General features: G+C 34.6%; 3 protein-coding genes across 3 annotated transcripts; 1 reads left to right on the top strand and 2 right to left on the bottom strand.

Moving 5' to 3' along the window:
- Positions 1 to 1,436: 1,436 nt before the first annotated feature.
- LOC113767684 lies at positions 1,437 to 4,596 on the bottom strand. Its single transcript, XM_027311859.1, has 4 exons — positions 4,489 to 4,596; positions 4,036 to 4,158; positions 2,645 to 2,859; positions 1,437 to 1,896 (listed from the first exon to the last, which is right to left on the bottom strand). Exons 2-4 carry the CDS (start codon positions 4,123 to 4,125, stop codon positions 1,602 to 1,604), a joined length of 600 nt encoding a protein of 199 aa, XP_027167660.1. The 5' UTR covers positions 4,126 to 4,158; positions 4,489 to 4,596; the 3' UTR covers positions 1,437 to 1,601.
- Positions 4,597 to 9,815: 5,219 nt separating this feature from the next.
- LOC113768779 (HVA22-like protein e) lies at positions 9,816 to 11,337 on the bottom strand. The gene is made up of 5 exons (XM_027313256.1): positions 11,083 to 11,337; positions 10,939 to 10,965; positions 10,663 to 10,785; positions 10,289 to 10,511; positions 9,816 to 9,984 (listed from the first exon to the last, which is right to left on the bottom strand). Exons 1-5 carry the CDS (start codon positions 11,127 to 11,129, stop codon positions 9,964 to 9,966), a joined length of 441 nt encoding a protein of 146 aa, XP_027169057.1. The 5' UTR covers positions 11,130 to 11,337; the 3' UTR covers positions 9,816 to 9,963.
- Positions 11,338 to 16,015: 4,678 nt separating this feature from the next.
- LOC113768989 (palmitoyl-acyl carrier protein thioesterase, chloroplastic-like) lies at positions 16,016 to 18,691 on the top strand. The gene is made up of 6 exons (XM_027313484.1): positions 16,016 to 16,429; positions 17,059 to 17,192; positions 17,379 to 17,492; positions 17,606 to 17,783; positions 17,894 to 17,962; positions 18,276 to 18,691. The coding sequence occupies exons 1-6, from the start codon at positions 16,016 to 16,018 to the stop codon at positions 18,543 to 18,545; spliced, it is 1,179 nt and encodes a 392-aa protein (XP_027169285.1). The 3' UTR covers positions 18,546 to 18,691.
- The last annotated feature ends 590 nt before the right edge of the window (positions 18,692 to 19,281 follow it).

Below are 19,281 nucleotides of genomic sequence, written 5' to 3' on the forward strand. Positions count from 1 at the left end.
ATTTAAGAAATTGAACTATTCAAATATATAAGAACAAAATAGAGATATTGATTAATCAATTATTAATAGTATTAATAACAAATAAAAAATGAATTACTATTTTGTTTATTCTTATCTTTTTATTTCACTTCAAATAACAATTGTTAACTTTTCTTTCTTACGTGATATATAATAAGTTACTTTTGTTATAAATAGTTGAGTAATTGTAAACTCTAATTGGTTTATAGTTACTTAAATTGTTGAATTACTGGATTAATGCACTTTACGATATAAGCTACATATATTTTTTTAATAACAAAGAGTTTATGATGAATTATTAAGAATGAATTTAACAAATAAATGAATTAAAAAAGCAGTTCAAAAAATATTAAAAATTTTGATGTAAGTCTTTTAGCGTTGAAGGGAAACATTGGCTAGTTCCATGAGAGAAGTGGGGAAAAAGAAAATAAAAGGAAAAAGAAATGGGAGAAAAGGGAAAAAAAAGAATAAGAGAAAAAAGAAAAAATTTAAGATAATAAAGGTAGCGTTGTCCAAACATGTAATTCAAGGGAGCAAAATGCCTCTTATTATAGTGGAGTGGGTAAATTGCAACTAGGTATATAATTTGTGAGGGTTTTTTTTTTTTACATTTAACCCTTTTTTTTTGGGACCAAGTCTTTGATCTTTCTCCCACCCCAGTTTCCCCAAACAAAGAGAATTGGAAAAAATTATAATTGGACTAAACTCAAAAACTCATGGAACTTGAACCCTCTTGTGACACATCAACTTGAGCTTTTATCTAGCTATTGGTATGACGAAAATCTGGACTAGGATGTTTGATCAATAAGATGTTTCATGTTTGTTCTCCCGACTAATTAGGCCAAAAATGTTACTGGCAAATTCTAAAGATTGGAAGATATATGGTTAATGCACCATGATTTCTATGTACATGTTCCATTAGTTCATCCATTACTTAGTTGGAAATTAAGGTAATTCGGGTAATCTTGCTCGGTACCACCTCAAAACAGGCACCATGAATGAATTCCTCCAAAAAGGTACAGTGCAGATGTCTTCTTTCTGCATGTGCGAATCCAGTGTAAGATGTAAAATTTTAGACATAAAGGGGGAATTTTATAGGTTTTTTGGATTGGGAATGTGGCAAATTCACCTGGTAGTTCAAAATTTTGCAACCAAGTTTAAAATTTTCGCTTGTTTAGGTTCAAAAGTACTAAGTACTTTTTATCAACATTGTTTGAAATTATAAATAAATTTTCATGTTTTGTTATCCTGGTCAACTATGACCCCTACTGACTTCTGTTTGAATCTTTTCCCTGATCCTATATAAGCAAAGACGTTATCGAAAAGTCTCAATAAATTTCAAACAGAAACGTCTGAATAAATATGAAAGTCCTGAACACGGATAGTAAACAAAACAACAGAGCACAAACACAGCAGCAGAAGGGGAAAAAAATGATAGAAGATAACAAATGTTAACAGTCAGCAAATTCATAGAATAAAATTTAATTTTCTCCAACCTTGCATAATGTTTGCACATATCCACATTAACAAATAGAAGAAACAGAAGAATGCTGAAGACAGAGTCTTTGATGACAGAATCAATGCTAAACACTGCCCTTGACCAGGTTATCTGGCTCATAATCATCGCCTTGACTGGTGACGCGCTCACCCTTAACATCTGTCTCATCAAAGTAGTCCTCCCGAGCATTGTCCGCTAGCATCAGGGAGACCAACCAGAAAAGAGCTGAATCAAGAGACAGAAAGGCTCCTCCACCAAGAAGACCAGTCTTGGCAGTGGGACAATCTGTTTGCAGATTGTGATGAACCTTATGGGTCAGGTGCAGTTGTTCTGTGATAGTTGGCCACAACAGCATTGCTAGAGCTAATCCAGTCAAGCCCCTTCATTCAACAATGCCAGTTCAAAAGACAAAAAGAATTACAATTATAAAGTGAAAGGGTAACTGATATGACAAGAAGAGTTGGGGAGAAAAATTAAGCAAATGGGAGATAGAAACCTCTGCCGTTGTTCAAGTGACCGATATCAGCAAGTCCAGTTGTCGATTCAATCTAAGATACTAAATTCATAAGTTTTCTTGTCCAACCTACCATGGCTTCATCAAGTATTTTTATCCCAGCTTTCACCAAGGGCTCTCACATATCAGTCCACAACCACCCCTGACCTGCCGTGGTCTCTCAGAATTTAAACTCTTTGTCAAGTTTTCTACATTTTGAGCCATTATCCTAATAATGTTTTCTTCCCACATCAATCTTCAATTAATTATTCATTGAATAATGTCTCCTGGTGCTTTCCCTCTTTTTTTTTTTTAATAAAAGTACGCTTTTTACTTCCTTGGTCACAGGAACAATGTTAGAATGCAAATTAAACATTTTAAGTCATACATCAGTCACTGGTTTGATAAGCTACTTCATCAGTAAACAACTAATATTGCAGTAATAGTAACAGCATAAAATTTGTATCCACAGCATAAAATCAGCCAGGCAAGAGGCAGAGGAGCATGCGGCACCACTAGTTTAGAAGGGAGAAAAGTGTTGTTGAAGCAAAACTAAGAGAAAACAGCTTAGCAGTCTTTCAACATAAATCTAGAAAGAAATTCCACAGATGATAGAAGCAGAGAGAAATACTTACAAAGCAATATTGAAAAAGACAGAGAAGCCAGTATTCCGGAACAAAGCAGCCTGGGGAACAGACTTGCCTCGGTAAGGATAAAACAAGGACAGGTATCCAGCCACACTAGCAGCGACCAGAAACACAATTGAACAAATGCCAAGGGCTACGGTCGGATCTTTTGGATAATTGCAAATGACAATATCTTTCATCGTCACTGCAGTACCAGATGCTGGCTGCAATTTCCAACATGCCAAAAAAGTATATAATCAGTAAAAGAGATCAGACATTACGATGGAAATAAAAGGTTCAATTAAAAAGTATTAGGAGGATAGACACACAAGTAACAATATCAGTATATATGAATAACAATGTCATTAGTGTGATTTCCATATCATAAAAAAGTAAAGGATAATAAGAAATTCACAACCTTTTACTACTTGCAATCTAATTTGCACATTGTCACATCACACATTGTACAATGGACCACGTGTCAGCAGAAAGTCAGACAGTTAAAGGGATGAATCAGAAGAGCTAATCATGCATGTGCATGTATGTTTCAAAGATGCTCAAGACAACACTGGACATTAACTCATATAATAGCCTAATACCTAATGCTTACTTTTATATCAGTAATTATCTAAACATATTTTCTCAAAATAACTGTTTGATCTTTTCCAATATTTCCCCAGTAACTTACAAATCACTTTCTGACTATTTGATCTTCTAGTCTTTCTTAACCACTCATCTCTCCCCTTTTTACAGCCATCACATTCCTCTCCCAATGCCGCTACTCTTCATGTTTCCACTTCTTTCATTAATTTCTTTCTTCTACCATTGTCCTTCTCTCCCACACACCTCAAAAATTCCACTTACTCTTCAATCAACGTCAATGCCCAACACCTAACTATGTCCCTTGTTAATCCTCAACCGAAATGCTAGTGTCACAAAGACCAAGCATAGACAGAACACTCAAGAATGGCAAAGAATAAATCAAAGTGAAGTTTTTTTTTTTTTTATTCTTCTCTATAGTTGGCAAAACAAATGAAGTTCAGGACATAGAAGGCAGAACTCTTTATCAGTTTTCTAATTCACTGACTAGAAAGTGAGCCACTATAACTCTATAACCAATGAAAGAATCGTTGTCCCAAAGGCCACTTATGGCCATGAAGCAAGTCACCCCACTCAACCGCACCCAATGCCCAGAAAACAGAAAGGATCAAAATTCCAAAAAAAAAAAAAAAAGGGTATACAATCCATTCTCGTTTGCGACAGACACCAATTACTCCAGTAAGACACTATAACCTTAAAACATAGGATCTTTATTACCTTAAAACATAATGCTATGCAAAACAGAATGCCAACAAAGAATCGATTGAAGGGATCAACAACAAGCTTCAATTTTTACAAACCTTCTTGTTTTCAGCAACCACCCCGAATATGAAGGACAACGCTCCCAGTGTTGCTATTATCAGTGACATCTGTTTCATGGTCACTGCCATCTTTTCTCAAATTTTCCAGGTTCCCTTCCCTGCCTGCAATAGTTTCAATACCATAGACAAACATAAACATCGTCAACCGAATTCTGGGGGAAAAAATCACAACCAAAATTCTACAAGAATTCTTCATATTCCAGTTTTCCCTTTAAAACCCAAAATTCTGCAAGAAATTAAACTTTATCTCCAGTTAAAACCCATAAATGGACATTACCCTTTTTCCAAACCAACTACTATTCGCACAAAACAATTAAAGGGAGCAAAAAAGAAAGCCCCGAAAGAAGATACCATGATTAGTTAATTTACAAAATAAAATTCGGGGGTACAAAACTTACAGACACAAAAAAGATTGAGAGAAAAGATGGATACCTTTCTGCTTTCTGGGAGAAATCTTCAAGGACTGGAAAGTGGGGAGTATCGGTTCCGTGAACTGGATACAGAGTTATAGCAAGACTAGGCAATGGTTGACCAAGAATCGGAATCTTAGTGTGATTCTTAATTTCTGTAAAATCCAACGGATATTAGTCGAATACCCAAATCCAACGGTTGGAAGACAAGATCCCTGGTAAAACACTAAGAGTTAATATAAGTGTTTTCTTTTTTTTAACCATATTTTACAGCAGTTACTTTTACAGTGTTGTTAATTTTGTATTCAAAACTGTCCAGGTACAATCATAATTGAGGAATAAAAGAAGTGCACTTGCAAATAAAAATGGCAAGACGAAATTAAGAATCTTGAATGTGTAACAAATTTATCGACCCTGTAGCTGAGAAGTAAGATTAAAAATAAAATACAACAGGAGTACATCAGACGGAAAATTTTCAACTCGCTACCCACAGCATAACATGTACTAGTGTTTAAGGGACGCCCTAACGTGTGTGCAATTAACAAAAATATATATTTATCACAATTATCTCTTTGAAATTTTTTTTTTTTATGGATTTTGTGGATCCAATTCCATTATAATGTAGATAATCATACATGAAACGAAGATGATGGAAGTAGAGAAGAATATGTGGGGATTGGAAGTTAGTATGAGAAGGTTGTAGTTAGTTGATAACTATCTTTTGATTCCAATAACTATATGCAATTGAAACAAATTTGTCCTTATAATTAAGAGTATATTAGAAATTTTAAAGAATGATACTGTACGTTTACATTATACAGTGACACTCTCCCTTTATATATTGTATAGATAAAGATTAATAGATAATAGAGATAAGGATAAATTTGAAAACACACAAAATTAACATCAAATTAACTATCTACACAGGCTTTGTTATTGTAAAGATAATATGGTACTCCTAATCTAAATTTCCAAATTGGTTTGTCTATTCCAAAAAGTAGTTCAAGTGCTTAATTTTTTGAAATGTAAAAGAATTTAATAGGGAAGTATTTAAATCAAGTATGAAATAATAAACATGAGCATGTTCGTAAGGTAATTTTACTACAAACTGAATGCACCTACGAGTGCCTACTGAGCATCCATTTTAAAAGGCTTTCACGAATTAGTTGTGTTTTGCTCTACTTTTCCAGTACTGCTGTTAGCATTCCAGCTACTCCTTCTGAATATGGTGGCGACTTCTGTTTTGCTGAATTTGATCCCAACTTCCAGTTCAATTTCACCATTCTTCCAATACCCTAATCAAGTTGCCATTTTAATGGTTCCTTTTTCCTTTTCTGTCATTACTTTCTTGTCCCATGAATCTTTCGAGGTTCCTCATAATGTCAAATACTCAAAGGAACACCTAAACAGATTTGATAACAGTGGCTTCTACGTATGAAAGAAGTTTCGAACTTGGCAAATCTACGAGGGGAAAAAAAAAAAAAAACCTTATCTTATCCTTCGCTAAGAATTCGCCCCGCTGAGAAGCCTGCTTGGATGGGATGTATCTTGCAACTTGCAGTCCTACCAAATGAGTCAGCGCCAACCATATAGCTCCATTTGGGTTCAAGCATTCAAACCTGTAAATAATCGCGGAGCAGGTCATGGTCTAGTGATTAATGTTTAAGATTTTTGACTTCAAATTTTTCTTTTTTTCGCATGATTTTTTAAATTTCATTTCTTTCCTATTTCTAAAAATACTTGTACCTAAGCAACTTTCCACGGGCCAAGCTGGACTATTTTTTTTTATTAGAAAGGAGATTATAATTTAAAAAGTGGATACTACACTAATCCATCCCCTATAATATAGCAATATTTTCAATTGAAGTGTAACTGGGTCTGACATCCCAATTTGTGGATAATTTGATCTTATGTACCTCACATGATTCTCCACAATGATTAGTAATTGACATGGATGTAAAAGTATGACTGAGATTATCCCTTGTTTACAGGGGATGTTTTAGCTAATTTGTCAAGTGGTATTCCCTACATAGTAGGAAGGTATAAACTATAAACTATAAACTCATTAAGCCACATTCCTGTTTTGACCTTTTATCCCCAAAAAAAAAAAAAAAAAAAAAATTCAACGAATTCTCATGGGTAAAATAAAGGATTTTGTACTTTAAAGCATCGAGGAATTCTTGCTTCTTGATTCATTTGAAAACATCAACCTAGTGGAGGTTTTAGTTTCATTTGTAAGATGGGAGAATTGCGTTCTTGTTTGGGTTTGGTGGCTTGTAATTAGGCTTTTGGTAGATGAAAATCGAGAAGGGGGAGAAAGAGTGTTTAGATTTGGTGGCCATTTTTTTTTAAAACAAAGGGAATGAAGTGTGTCCATTTTTGCCTTAAAAATTATGGGCACGTGACAGGACGTGTGGTTTTTGGCCGAATAAGTGAGTGGAGATGAGATTTAGGACTAATCGGGCAGATAATTTATATGTTAAGGACTAATGTGGCTGATTTTTTAATGTAAGGGGCCAAAATTCTTTTTTTTTTTTTTTTTGAAAATGCGAGGAACCAATTTGACAATTTTCCCAAGTATGTAAATGAAGAAGCCAACTTGTCATCTTCTAGTTGGAGAATAACCCGCCAACAATTGAAACCACCTAATTGCTTGTTTGACAACCAAAAAAATTGATTCAGATGTTTTCTTATCACTTCTAGCATTGGGACAATGAGTTTGTCGCTCAAATCTTTGACAAATTCATTTATGAAAAATCATGTCACGTCTAGATTACTTTGCTTCTTTTTTTTTTTTTTGAACCCTTTCGTCCCTCCTTACACCCTTCTCACTTCTAATTGTCAAGTATAGATTCGAATCAAGAATCCTTCTTCAAATCAAGAAAAATTCTAAAAACCCTCCTCTGACCATTGGGCTGATCCCAATGGTTAGATTACTTCATATATTTATTTCTTTGGATATATCAATTACTAATTTTTTTTAATATTCGGTCACTTCATAAAGTCACGTGAGGTGCATATGACCGAATCAGTCACAAATTAGGTTTTCCGAACCAATTACATCTAATTGAAATTATTGTGATGTCATAGAAGGTGCGTATTGTGATGTCATAGAAGCTGCATTAGTTTTTAGAATTTTGCTCATGACAGTGTATACACTATCACCGTTTGATTCATGACATGTGTGTAAAAGTTGAATTTCAAGTTCAAATTTTGTATAATTATCATTTGTCCAACACTGATAGTATATACACTGTCAGTGTAGGAAAGATTAATTTAAGTTTAAAAATACTTGTGTTAAAAGTATTTCTTTATAAGTTATCGTAACCTCAAACTGGATCATTGCCATGCAACTTAACTGATATAAACATTAATCAGCTGAATGTGAAATTTTTTATTTAACTCATAAATTTTTCCCTTTTCCACTTCTCATCTTATACGATTTAGAGTTTCACTTGAACTAAAAAAAGATGATGGAAGTGTTCGCGAAAAATAGTTGTTTGCATCTGTAATGGGAACAGAGCCATGAGCATATCTTAAGTTTGGAATATCCATTAAAGATGGGGCTTCTCATCAACAAAAGACAACTGTGGCAAGTCTACCCCACTTTTTTTTTTTTTTTGGTTGGGTCGGTCTGTTGTACATTATTCTAGTATCTTAGTCAGTGTGGATATCCTTTTAACTCAAACAAAGATAGATATATATATATATAGGAAATTTGCCAAATTGGTCCCTAACATTTACCAAAAACACTTTTTTAGTCCTTTACATATAAAATCAGCCAAAATGGTCCTTCACATTTAAATTGTGAGCCAATGTGGTCCTATTGCTCGTTTTTGCTCATTTCTCCGACTAAAAATAACACGCCTCTCTCACGTGATCATATTTTTAGGGGCAAAACCGGAAACACATTTCATTATCTGTTAAAAGTAAAAGGTGTGGACAACCACCAAAATACACATTTCACCTTTGGCCCTCAAAGTTTCAAGAAACCCTAAATTGCATCCCACCGCCACGCCCTCAACTGACTCAGCCACCTCCTCCTTCGCTATCCCTTCTCCTCTCTCCACTGTCCGTCCTCCCCTTCCCCCTCCTCATCGCCAGCATTTCTCCAACCTCCGGCGAGTTATCTTCTTCGACGATGATATTGATGCGAGGGACTCGCAAGACGAGGGAAAGGATGAGGAAGAGCACCAGGAGGACGAGAAGGAGCTTCTCGAGCTGGAGCCCCGAATCGGATCTTGCCAGGTCCAGGAAGCTGCCGATGAGTTGTCTGTGGGAGGTGTTGAGGAGGCTCCCGCCTCCAACACTGTTGTCGGTGGCCAGGGTTTGCAAAGGATGGAGGGACACTAGTAAGCGGCTTTGGCGGGCGGCGGAGGAGCTGAGGCTTAGGGTTCCAGCTAAGGCCCAAATTGGATTCGTGGGATCGATGTTGCACAAATGTCCTGGACTTGTTAGACTCTCACTCAGAATGGAAAGGTTAGGACTTTCGGATATAAGTAAACAAGAACCAGATCTATGGATTCATCAAGCACATAACTTATACAGGAGAATTACAAAATAATTTTGGCCACCATTCGGGGATGCAATTCAGGTTTCTTGAAACTTTGAGGGCCAAAGGTGAAATGTGTATTTTGGTGGTTGTCCACACCTTTTACTTTTAACAGGTAATGAAATGTGTTTCCGGTTTTGCCCCTAAAAATATGATCACGTGAGAGAGGCGTGCTATTTTTAGTCGGAGAAATGAGCAAAAACGAGCAATAGGACCACATTGGCTCACAATTTAAATGTGAAGGACCATTTTGGCTGATTTTATATGTAAATGACTAAAAAAGTGTTTTTGGTAAATGTTAGGGACCAATTTGGCAAATTTTTCTATATATATATATATGTGTGTGTGTGTGTATATATCCTTATAAAATCTGCTTAATTCGATTAAAACCATTACATGACCAAGGTTGGCTCACGCGCTTAAAAAAGATTGGGCTTTAGACTGAAGATCATGATGGTTGCTTTTGCATTATCCCACTTTCCACAATAGGGAGATGATGATGTACTAAAAAGATCAAAATTGCAATTCCACTTGTAACTGAGGATAATAGTCTCTTCAGGACAAGAATATCAATAGATCAATTGGTAGGTAAAACAGGGAAATCAATAGCAAACATGTTGGATAAAAAATGCCAATTCTGTACCGGATAGTGTAGCTAATAATAAGTAAAAAAAAAGAGAGTAAAATCCTTTAATAATTATATTGTTGGATAAAAGAGGAGCCCATTCCTTGAAAAAGTCTGTGTACAAGTTATTCATACTAATGGTAATTAAGTTGCCTTTTTCGGGTACAACAAAAGTTACAATGTAGACAGGGTTTTTTATACAGGGAAGAAGAAGATCTTGAAACACAGACAAAAGAAGATAATAAAGAAACCGAAAGTGTTACAGTGGGAAAAAAAAAAGAAAGAAAGAAAACAAGGCCGGCAGGAAATTCTTCTGTCCTTCAATAAGCTTCATGTTCACTCTGTCAAAAGCCCATATAAGTCAATTAGCAACTTTGGATTCAACAAAAGTTTGTTTACTATAGTGCTAAACCAAAATTATCCCCAAAAAAAAAAGACTTTTTTTACATGCTATTTCAAAAATTTGATATGGTCTAGGACCACTAGATCAAAAAAAATTCGAAAAAAAAAGAGGTGAAACTTATAAATCTAAGCCCTTTTTAGTTTTTTTTTTTTTTGGAGGGTACTAGGTGGATCATGCTGCCTAGCTGCATAAATATGCCATTACCAATTTTTTAAAAAAAATGAAGAGTTAAAAATTCTCACCTTTTTAGGAGTAATGAAATCCACAAACTTCTTTTTGCCTTTGCTTTTGCCATTGCTTTTGCCATTTGGAGACTTGTCCTTGTGGACATGGTTGCTAATTGCCCCGTATTTCTTGATCACTCTCTCCCTCACAAGCTTCTCATATATGAAAGCAGCCCCTCTGAACTGAGGTAGCACCAACCATGCTACAATTGCAAGCTTCACGCTGTACCAAATTGGTATCCTAACATAAAATCGTCAAACAATTAAAATAAAGCCCCCCCAAAAAAAACATGCTAATAGTTTTATTTTCTTGTATCCGAAAAAATGATTACCAAAAAAAAAAAAAACAATTCAGTCACAAAAAAATATTTTTTTTTTTGGTGGATACGTACCATTCTAGGATGGGTTGAAGAAGTATCTCAACCAATGTGATAAACGAATATAGGATCCAATATGCAAGCCATTGCTCGTCATCTAGTTTTGAAGGGCTTTCTATTGCCATTACAGAAGCATATCTGACATAATAAATCCACCATAAAATTCCGAGTTAGAAATAAATTAAGAAAATAATAACAATAAAAAAAAAAACCCGTATAGAAATTGGAGACTAGTTAAAGAACTTGAAATAGAATCCACAAAAAAAGTAAGGAACATGAAAGTTCACTTACAGAGGATAGAGCAACATCACTGTTGGCCTGCAAATTTAAAACCAGAAACCAGAAAAAATGAGAAAGACACGCAGATACAGGAAATATAGGCAAGAAGCAGAGGAAAGACGGAAGAGAAGAAGAAAATGGTTAATAAAAATCTACCCAGCTGCTGAATGAACATAGGTAAGGAAGGTCCAGAAACGACCCATATCTGCAACTTCTTCTTCTTCTTCAACAAGGACGCGATTTTAGAACAAGAAAATCAAACGGGCTCTGAATCTGATGAAATTTGCAAAGCGGCAAATGAGAAAACGGTTTTGGTTGGCAGAGGATGAGAAGCAGGGGTCTGAGTATTTAACGTTAGATTTGATTCCTCAAACTGATGTGACTTGAAAGAGAAGTTCTAAGACACGTGGCCGAAATTAAATGCGCAATCGGCATCTGATTCTGCCTTAGTGCTGTGTAATTAAGCTTAGCACCGGCCAGATCAGGGCTGTCATATGAAGGATTATACTTCTTCTTTTTTTTTGGTTGCCTGTCACGGTATCCAGAGCTTTGCCCTGACTAATCCGTTGGTCGACCCGGGTCGCACACCTGGCTGTGGTGGGTGAGTCTCCCAACAAGGGTAGCTGCATACGCCAGGTTTCGAAGGATTATACTTCTTTATTGAGGTAATAGACAATTGGTGGGGCCTTTTATTTCCTTTATGAGCTTGACTATTTCAGTATTTTGGGCAATTTTAATGATTGTGTTCATAAGATCTTAGGTAGGAGGATCAAGGGTGATTTTTCACTTGTTCGACTCGAACTCATAATTTGTGCATTATGGATAAAGTATTTTATCAATTAAGTTGCGCATTCATTTTATTACGTTCATAGTTTACGTTAATGTGAAAAAAAAAATTAATTTTGTACATATCAAAAGATATTTAATGCCTTCAAATCGAGTTTAACTGATAAAAAAAAAGCAGATATTGGACTCTCAAATCTTTTGCCCTTTTCTTTGTAAGAATTGAAATTCGCTCAAATCAAAAAGTTAAGGAAGAAAAGATATTTAATGCTTTCTTTTATTACCCAAAAAAAAAAAAAAACTGAGATTTCATTTCGTTGAATGAGAGAATCTTTACAGAGTAATGCTTGTACAAAGAGGTTGAAGCCTCTTTCATCTGTTCTACATAATCAGGTATTCGTTTCCTACCGCACCAAGTAATGAGTTATGTATGTGTTATTTGATAATTCAATTTAATACTTTAAATTAATGTATTCATATTTTAATATAATTAAATGTGTTTGATAATGAAAAATAGAACATTTGAATTAATTAAGTAATACTAAATTTTTTTAAGCAAAAGCTTGCTCCTAGAAATAAATAATATGTTATTTACTTATTACTTAATGTGATATACACTTAAATGAATCAGATTTAAAGTTACAAAATTTTCTGATAAAGTTACAAAATGAGATTACAGAGGCAAACTAGCAAGCCCTAAACAACACACTAAATTCTCTGATCTGAAGGGAGGACCGCCTCCTCCCCTCGGATGCCAACTTCTTTCAAGAATTTTCCAGGTTTTGTAAACTCATTAGTGACATGAATGATTCTTTATCATACTGTTTATCTTTCACTTATCTGTTTCTTTCTTTCACATCTTGTAATAAGCACTTTTGCTGCCACGCTTTCTGCTTGTCCCCAGGTAGAAGCCACGTGTTCATGATTTTTGATGAATAGGGTCGGTTACACGTGGAATCATGTTGCGAACCCAGATAAACAGATCTTGGGCCGGTGGCTTTATTTTTTTTTTTTAAAATTTCTATTATTTGTTTGCATTTTTTGTTGTACGAGTAGAAGTTTCTTTCATTGCAGTAGTTAATTTTCCCATCAATCACTTTATGCTTTTATTTGTTCTTTCTTTGTTTAGGCGTCTCGAGGCCAATCTAGTTGTAAATCAAGTTGAATAAAAGTTAGAGTATTATTTGAAATAATTACTATATTATTTTTATGATATGATGTATGTGAAATAAAAAAAGTAATTGATAATATAAAAAGATTGATTGAAAAATGTATTTGCAGATGCAAGTAAAATATTATTTGTTTCTGGTTAAATGTGAATTAGACCCTACCTCGATGTAATTGCAAATCAAATTTTTTAATTTTGTTTTAAGTCTAAAGTGGTATGATCTGTCTGATCTACTCACATTTTTAAATTTTGATCAGTTGACTAGCTTCAATGGGGTTTATTAGTTGTCAATTTTAGCGATAGAGAGAGAGCCTGACATGGACAAACAATTCTACTTAGCTTTTGTTGGAGAGTGGAACCATCTCTTCACTTTACTTGGTCATAGATCTAATCCGACCCATTTATTTCTGGTTTTGTTGTCTTCATCAAAATTTTCCAACAAATGCTGAGTGGTGAGTAAGTACAGGCTAAAAATTGAATTAAAAGTTCTTTAGGTTTAGGCTAAACAAATATGAGTCCGAAAACTCCTGAATATTAGTATATTTAATCTCTAGTTCGAAGATATTTACTCAATTTCAAATTTAAACTCAAATTTCGACTCGAGATCGGCTTGACTAAGCATCAAGTACCCTAGTGGCAATCAACATAGCTGCAAACTAGCAACTGAATAAATGCTTAATTTAGAACTTGAGTTTGGCTGAACTTCTAACCGTCCAACCGATCTCAAATGCTAAACTACTCAAATTTCATACTTAAGTTGTGCTTCAATTCTTGAACAACATTTGATCCTAAAACAAACGGAATCTAATTGTTGCTGTTTCTATAATGGTGATATTACCTGAATTTCCGTTAGTTTTCGGATCAAATGTTGTTCAAGAAATGAAGCACAAACTCGAGTACGAGTTCGACTCAACTCAAGCTTGGCTTGCTTTCTCCTTCTCAACAAAATAGGGTAGTCGGAAGACGATGTCTGAATCCTCTATGTTTTGCTTCTTTCATCCTAAAAATTCGCGACATAGGCCTGAGATAATCTTGTGCTTAAGATTTAGGTCCAAGAGAAATTGGACTGACCTTAGGCTAAGACAATGTCAGCCGAAATGGAAAAAACTAGCCCTTTCTTGTTTTGCAAGGTGTAATGCTTCCTTTACTTTTCCCCTCAATAAGGGAGAGGTAAAATTTAAAAAGCGAAGATGTAATACTTGTTTAAATGTATTGTGCATGAAATACAGTTCTTTTTGGATTGTTATTTTTTAAAATTTTTATAAAAAAATATATTGTAGTGATTTGATATATATATTACGTAAAAAAATGAGTGAAAAATATATTTAAGAAAAACATAAAAATTTTTAGTAGAAAATTACAATACAAACACTTTCATCACGAACTTGAGACGAAACTTTATTTTGACATTACTTTATTTTAACATAGACTGAGCCAATTTGCTACAAAATTGCTTTATATATTTGTGATACCTTTTTTTTAATATAAAATTTGTGGTGCTTTTCGAATAGTGGAGAAAAGACCAAAGAAAAAAAAAACTCGAGTACCGCACAGCGTGATATCAGCATTCAGGCCCAGACTAGGCATAAACAATTTGGTATTAATTGATCCGAGCTTGAGTGATGTTGGCCTCTTTCTTTGGGCTGATATTGATCTAAAGAAAGCCTTGCTCCAAAAGCTAAATTAACGAGGAAATGCAGAACGTTGGTCCAAGAATAAAATCTTGAGTATGATCTGGTGTAAAATTCGTACTGTGTAATTTTTTTTTTAAAATCTACATTTATCCAATATGGTTTCTGTGTGCGATTCATTCAGAATTAATAAATGGTCATTTAAGTGCGTTTCATGTTAAGCTTTTGTTTTCTAACAAAAAATAATGCCATCTATAATCATAAAGGTTAATCTGTGAGAATCATGGAAGAAATAATACTTACTGCTATCTCCCAAAAAGCAGGAAAAAAAAAGTAGTAAAACTTAGATCCTATTTGGGTTGGAGATTCTGGAAGTTATATATTGTACCAATGTGTTTTATATGAGGTAAATAGATAACTGGGAGTTGTATCAAGGGAATATTCCAAAAATTTCCTAGAAAGAAATTATGAGTTAACGACTTGTATGATAATTCACCCTATAATCATGCTAGACAACTTTGAAATTTATTGTATTTTTAGATTTATTTACAATTTTTTGAACCTATTGAATATGTTAAATTGCAGTTATGTAATTTCTAGTGCATGTTTAACCTGCCATTAGAGCAGTAATATAGATCAAATCACCGGATGATTTTTATTTTAGTAGTCAATTGTTTTGCTCTTTCTCGAGTAGTAATGGTTTCTTTCGATTCCCTTAATTAGGATAATTCCATACCAGGATTATCGAATGCAAATAAAGAATTATCCTAGTGAAACATCATATCTTCAGGTAAAAAAAAAAAAAAAAATTGAAGCCAACTATTGGTTCAGTTTGAGAGGCTGTTGTAATCCTCTTTTATGTTCTTCATTTGAAGAGAGTATTTACTTTTTCAGTTTTTCAATGAGAAAGTGTTTTTTTTTTCCCAGCTTTTAGGCCATTTCCAAATTTCTTCTGTGACACACACATTTCCTTCTTGTTACACATTTACTCTCAGACACAAACATGAGAAACAATGCCGAGGCTGTCCATGTTTCCAGCACAAAAAACCACACAAGAAATAAACTGAGATGGTAAATATATCCTCTATCCACTTATCTAAAATTCACCAAATCTGGTCGTATAATGCAATTAGAAATAGACTATTCACCACGCAATATTGTAAACTAACTAAACCACACGTCTCATTCTATTTTTGCGTGCAAGTTGATGATGAAGAAGAAGTAGTTACTTTCTTCCCCACCCAACAATAAAAGTAGTTGAGCTACAAAATCCAGACCAATGCTCCATTAATTCAATTTGGTCAATCCCCTTTTAGTTTCAAGAAAGTTTTGATTCTTTCTACAAGTAGATATACCTAACAAATCTTAAAATATGTTGTCATTTCCAAGATACATAATTCGCCAGAAGCTGCATTAGCATTTGATAAACATTCTTTGGATTTTGTTCATTGCAAGTACAATATATTATTTCTCTAAACTTGGAATTAATGACAGCAAATTAGCTATCATGGCCTTGATAAAACATGCTTTTCTGAATTATCCTTGCCTGATCAAGCCAGAGGTGATCAAGAATCATGACAGTGTGGGCATCCCAGTAGCAAAATTCGTGGGCAATTCGAGGTCCGATGGTCGAAATCTTAGGCGCTTTTTGAGGGTGAATGCAACAACAGGCCCTCCAAGAAATGTTCAAACAATTAATGGAAACAAAGTAAATGGGATTTATGTTGATGGGATACCATCTTTTGCACAAGAACAGTGTCCATCGGTGAAAGAAAATAGCAATGAGGAGCCAAATCATGAGTATCTTCTTGGAAGATTCGTTGAAGACAGGTTTGTGTATAGACAGTCGTTTATTATCAGGTCCTACGAAATTGGACCAGAGAAGACTGCGACCATGGAAACCATTATGAATCTTCTTCAGGTTGGTTCTTTATCTTTTCGACGTTTTCTTTAAACAATTTCAAGAAGATCGAATAAAAGATAATCTTCTTTGGTAAATCAAGTTTCTCCGAATCATCTGTACATCACAAATTTTGATGAAAAAAAGAAAGTTTCCTCCATATGTAACAACATATTTGCTGATCCTTCCAAATAGAAGCTTGTTATATATTCTTGTGTTATAACACGTAACTTGCATATCACCACCTCATTTTAGTTCCTAGCTTTCTTTATTTTTCGTTCGACCTTAATCCAATTTGTTTGGCATATATAGGTGCTAATTTCATGTCAAGGTCTTTAAAGGCATTTTCTGAAGTTGATTTTATAATTAATAGACTCGTGAGACACTAGTGCTTGTGAGTTAGAAACTAATCATGGATGGCAAATATGCAGGATTAGAAAACAAAGAAGTATTAGAATTTTCAAGAGGGTATGATCAACAAACTTTAAATTTCAGAGCGGATAATTTGTTTTCAACAATTTGCTATTCGTTAGCCAAGATAAAATGGCAGTGCAAAATGAACGCATTAGTCTCTTCCAAGTTCCAACAACAAATTTGGAGTACTTGAAAAGTTATCTTAATTATATGGCTGTGTTGAAAAATGAATGTAGGAGACAGCTCTGAATCATGTAACAAGCTCTGGTGTGTCTGGAAATGGTTTTGGTGCAACTCGTGAGATGAGCCTCCGGAAACTCATATGGGTGGTCACTCGCATTCATATCCAAGTCGAGAAATATAGCTCCTGGTAATTTTTTCACCATCCATCCACTGAAATCACTTTGCAATATGTGTGTGTGTGTGTGAAACCTTGTAATTAAGTCATTACCTCCCTTAGTGTTTGATTGTCATCTCAATTCCATACTAATCAAAATATTAATTGGGACAAGCAATAAAGTGATAAAACTGATTGAGAAGCCTAATGTTGTTGCAGGGGCGATGTTGTTGAGATTGATACTTGGGTAGCTGCAGCAGGTAAGAATGGAATGCGTCGAGACTGGGTAATTCGAGACTACAACACCCAAAAGATTATAACAAGGGCAACAAGGTGATCAATCTTCAAGATTAATAATTGGTTCACCATTTTTCCAATTATGTACTCTCTTTTTTCTTCTGGCACCTATAAATTGTCTGAATATTCGATTCATATCAATACTGCAGCACATGGGTGATAATGAACAGAGAAACAAGAAGGTTATGTAAAATCCCAGATGAAGTAAGAGAAGAAGTCCAGCCCTTTTACTTGAACAGAGTTTCAATATCCACAGAAGATACCGATAGCGAAAAGATCGAAAAATTGACTGATGAAACAGCAGAAAGAATCCGATCAGGTCTAGCTGTAAGTGTTGTTTAGGTACTCTGAGATGAGGATTGTCTTGCTCTTTTACTGTATCTTACTGCTAAATTTTTGCCATGTTTTAATAAGTTTTCCTAATTTTCATGATCCAGCCTCGATGGAATGACATGGATGCTAACCAGCACGTCAATAATGTCAAATACATAGGATGGATTTTGGAGGTATGGTCAATCCTTAAAATTTCCCCACTTCATGTTCACTCAAGTTGCTCTTCAAATGTAAATATTCTTAAAAACTTTAGCCCCTTCGGATTGCACTTTTTATGGACAAACAATATTGTAATATTTTTCTTTCTTGAAATGTGATTGGAAAAAATTTCCCGCGAAAATTACAATCCAAACAAGGCATTAGCCATTCATTTTCCACTTGGACATAGAATTTTGGAAGAGCTAAACCAGAAAGCTCAAACATGTATATATAACCAACCAAGGTGATCGATTTTTAATGTTTCTTTCTTCCATTTTTTTGCTGCAGAGCGTGCCCATCAATATCTTAGAGGACTATAATCTCACAAGCATGACATTAGAATATAGACGTGAATGCACTCAATCCAATGTTCTCGAGTCCCTAACAAGTATGAAACCAGACGGAAAAGATGACCAAGAAGGCAGCTCAAAATTGGTAGTAAAGAATGATAAGAAAGGTTGGGAATGCACGCATTTGCTTCGCATGGAAGCTGATCAGGCAGAGATAGTCCGAGCAAGATCAGTATGGCAGTACAAACAACATCGCCTTATCATTTGATTTTCAAGCCAAATCCATAGTATGGATCTACAACGATTGCTTTTGCTTTTCTTTATACCGTCTTAGGTTCCTTTTTTGTTTCTTCATTTTTCCCTTTTTGGTAGTGTCTTCCACTATTGGAACCCATACACAGGTCCTTTCTTGAAACGTATGTAAATTGTTGGATACATTATTTGTTTGTACTTTTTGAGAATAATTGAGAGTTCTATGAAAAGGTATGAGGTGCTTTGAAAGTGTTCAAATGTACCAAACATAAGAAATTTACTTGCATTTATTCAATTTCGTGCAACATATCCTTGAACAGGAAAGAAAAACTGATCCATATAATAATACGGAGAATAAATTTGATCTTGACACTAGAGTCTTAAGATTTATAACTAAAAATTTTAGTTTCATTTTTTCTTTTGGTTTACTGATATATTTTTTTTTTAAAAAAATATTAGGTAAGAATAAATTAAGAGGAGCAAAATTTCCACTGCAATATGAAGGGGATTAAACGAATTCGTAATAATCTCCCAAAAAAAAAAAAGTAGATTACAACGCAAGAAAAGGAACCAAAGACCCATATGCTCCAAATTGCATGTCTTCAACTGTTACTCTTAGAACTTGAGTGAAGGGACAGATCGAAACAAGCTGCAAATGGAAGATATCTCATGAAAAAGTCGATAGAATTGTTTTCAGAAGGCAACGCAGTTGTATTTACTGTTTTTGTGCTTCTATCATTCATGGTACATTC

Source organism: Coffea eugenioides, chromosome 4, assembly GCF_003713205.1.
Source record: "Coffea eugenioides isolate CCC68of chromosome 4, Ceug_1.0, whole genome shotgun sequence".
Classification (NCBI taxonomy): Eukaryota; Viridiplantae; Streptophyta; class Magnoliopsida; order Gentianales; family Rubiaceae; genus Coffea; species Coffea eugenioides.

What these genes read in the sequence shown, in the direction of transcription:
- LOC113768779 (XM_027313256.1), bottom strand. Translation starts at nt 11,129, where the DNA reads ATGGGTCGTTTCTGGACCTTCCTTACCTATGTTCATTCAGCAGCTGG. An exon ending in TATGTTCATTCAGCAGCTGG is followed by an intron (nt 10,966 to 11,082) that starts GTAGATTTTTAT and finishes TTAAATTTGCAG; the next exon opens with GCCAACAGTGATGTTGCTCT. An exon ending in ATTTCATTACTCCTAAAAAG is followed by an intron (nt 9,985 to 10,288) that starts GTGAGAATTTTT and finishes GGCTTTTGACAG; the next exon opens with AGTGAACATGAAGCTTATTG.
- LOC113768989 (XM_027313484.1), top strand. Translation starts at nt 16,016, where the DNA reads ATGGCCTTGATAAAACATGCTTTTCTGAATTATCCTTGCCTGATCAAG. An exon ending in GTCGAGAAATATAGCTCCTG is followed by an intron (nt 17,193 to 17,378) that starts GTAATTTTTTCA and finishes ATGTTGTTGCAG; the next exon opens with GGGCGATGTTGTTGAGATTG. An exon ending in GAATCCGATCAGGTCTAGCT is followed by an intron (nt 17,784 to 17,893) that starts GTAAGTGTTGTT and finishes TTCATGATCCAG; the next exon opens with CCTCGATGGAATGACATGGA.
- LOC113767684 (XM_027311859.1), bottom strand. Translation starts at nt 4,125, where the DNA reads ATGGCAGTGACCATGAAACAGATGTCACTGATAATAGCAACACTGGGA. An exon ending in TGGTTGCTGAAAACAAGAAG is followed by an intron (nt 2,860 to 4,035) that starts GTTTGTAAAAAT and finishes TGGAAATTGCAG; the next exon opens with CCAGCATCTGGTACTGCAGT. An exon ending in GTCTTTTTCAATATTGCTTT is followed by an intron (nt 1,897 to 2,644) that starts GTAAGTATTTCT and finishes TGTTGAATGAAG; the next exon opens with GGGCTTGACTGGATTAGCTC.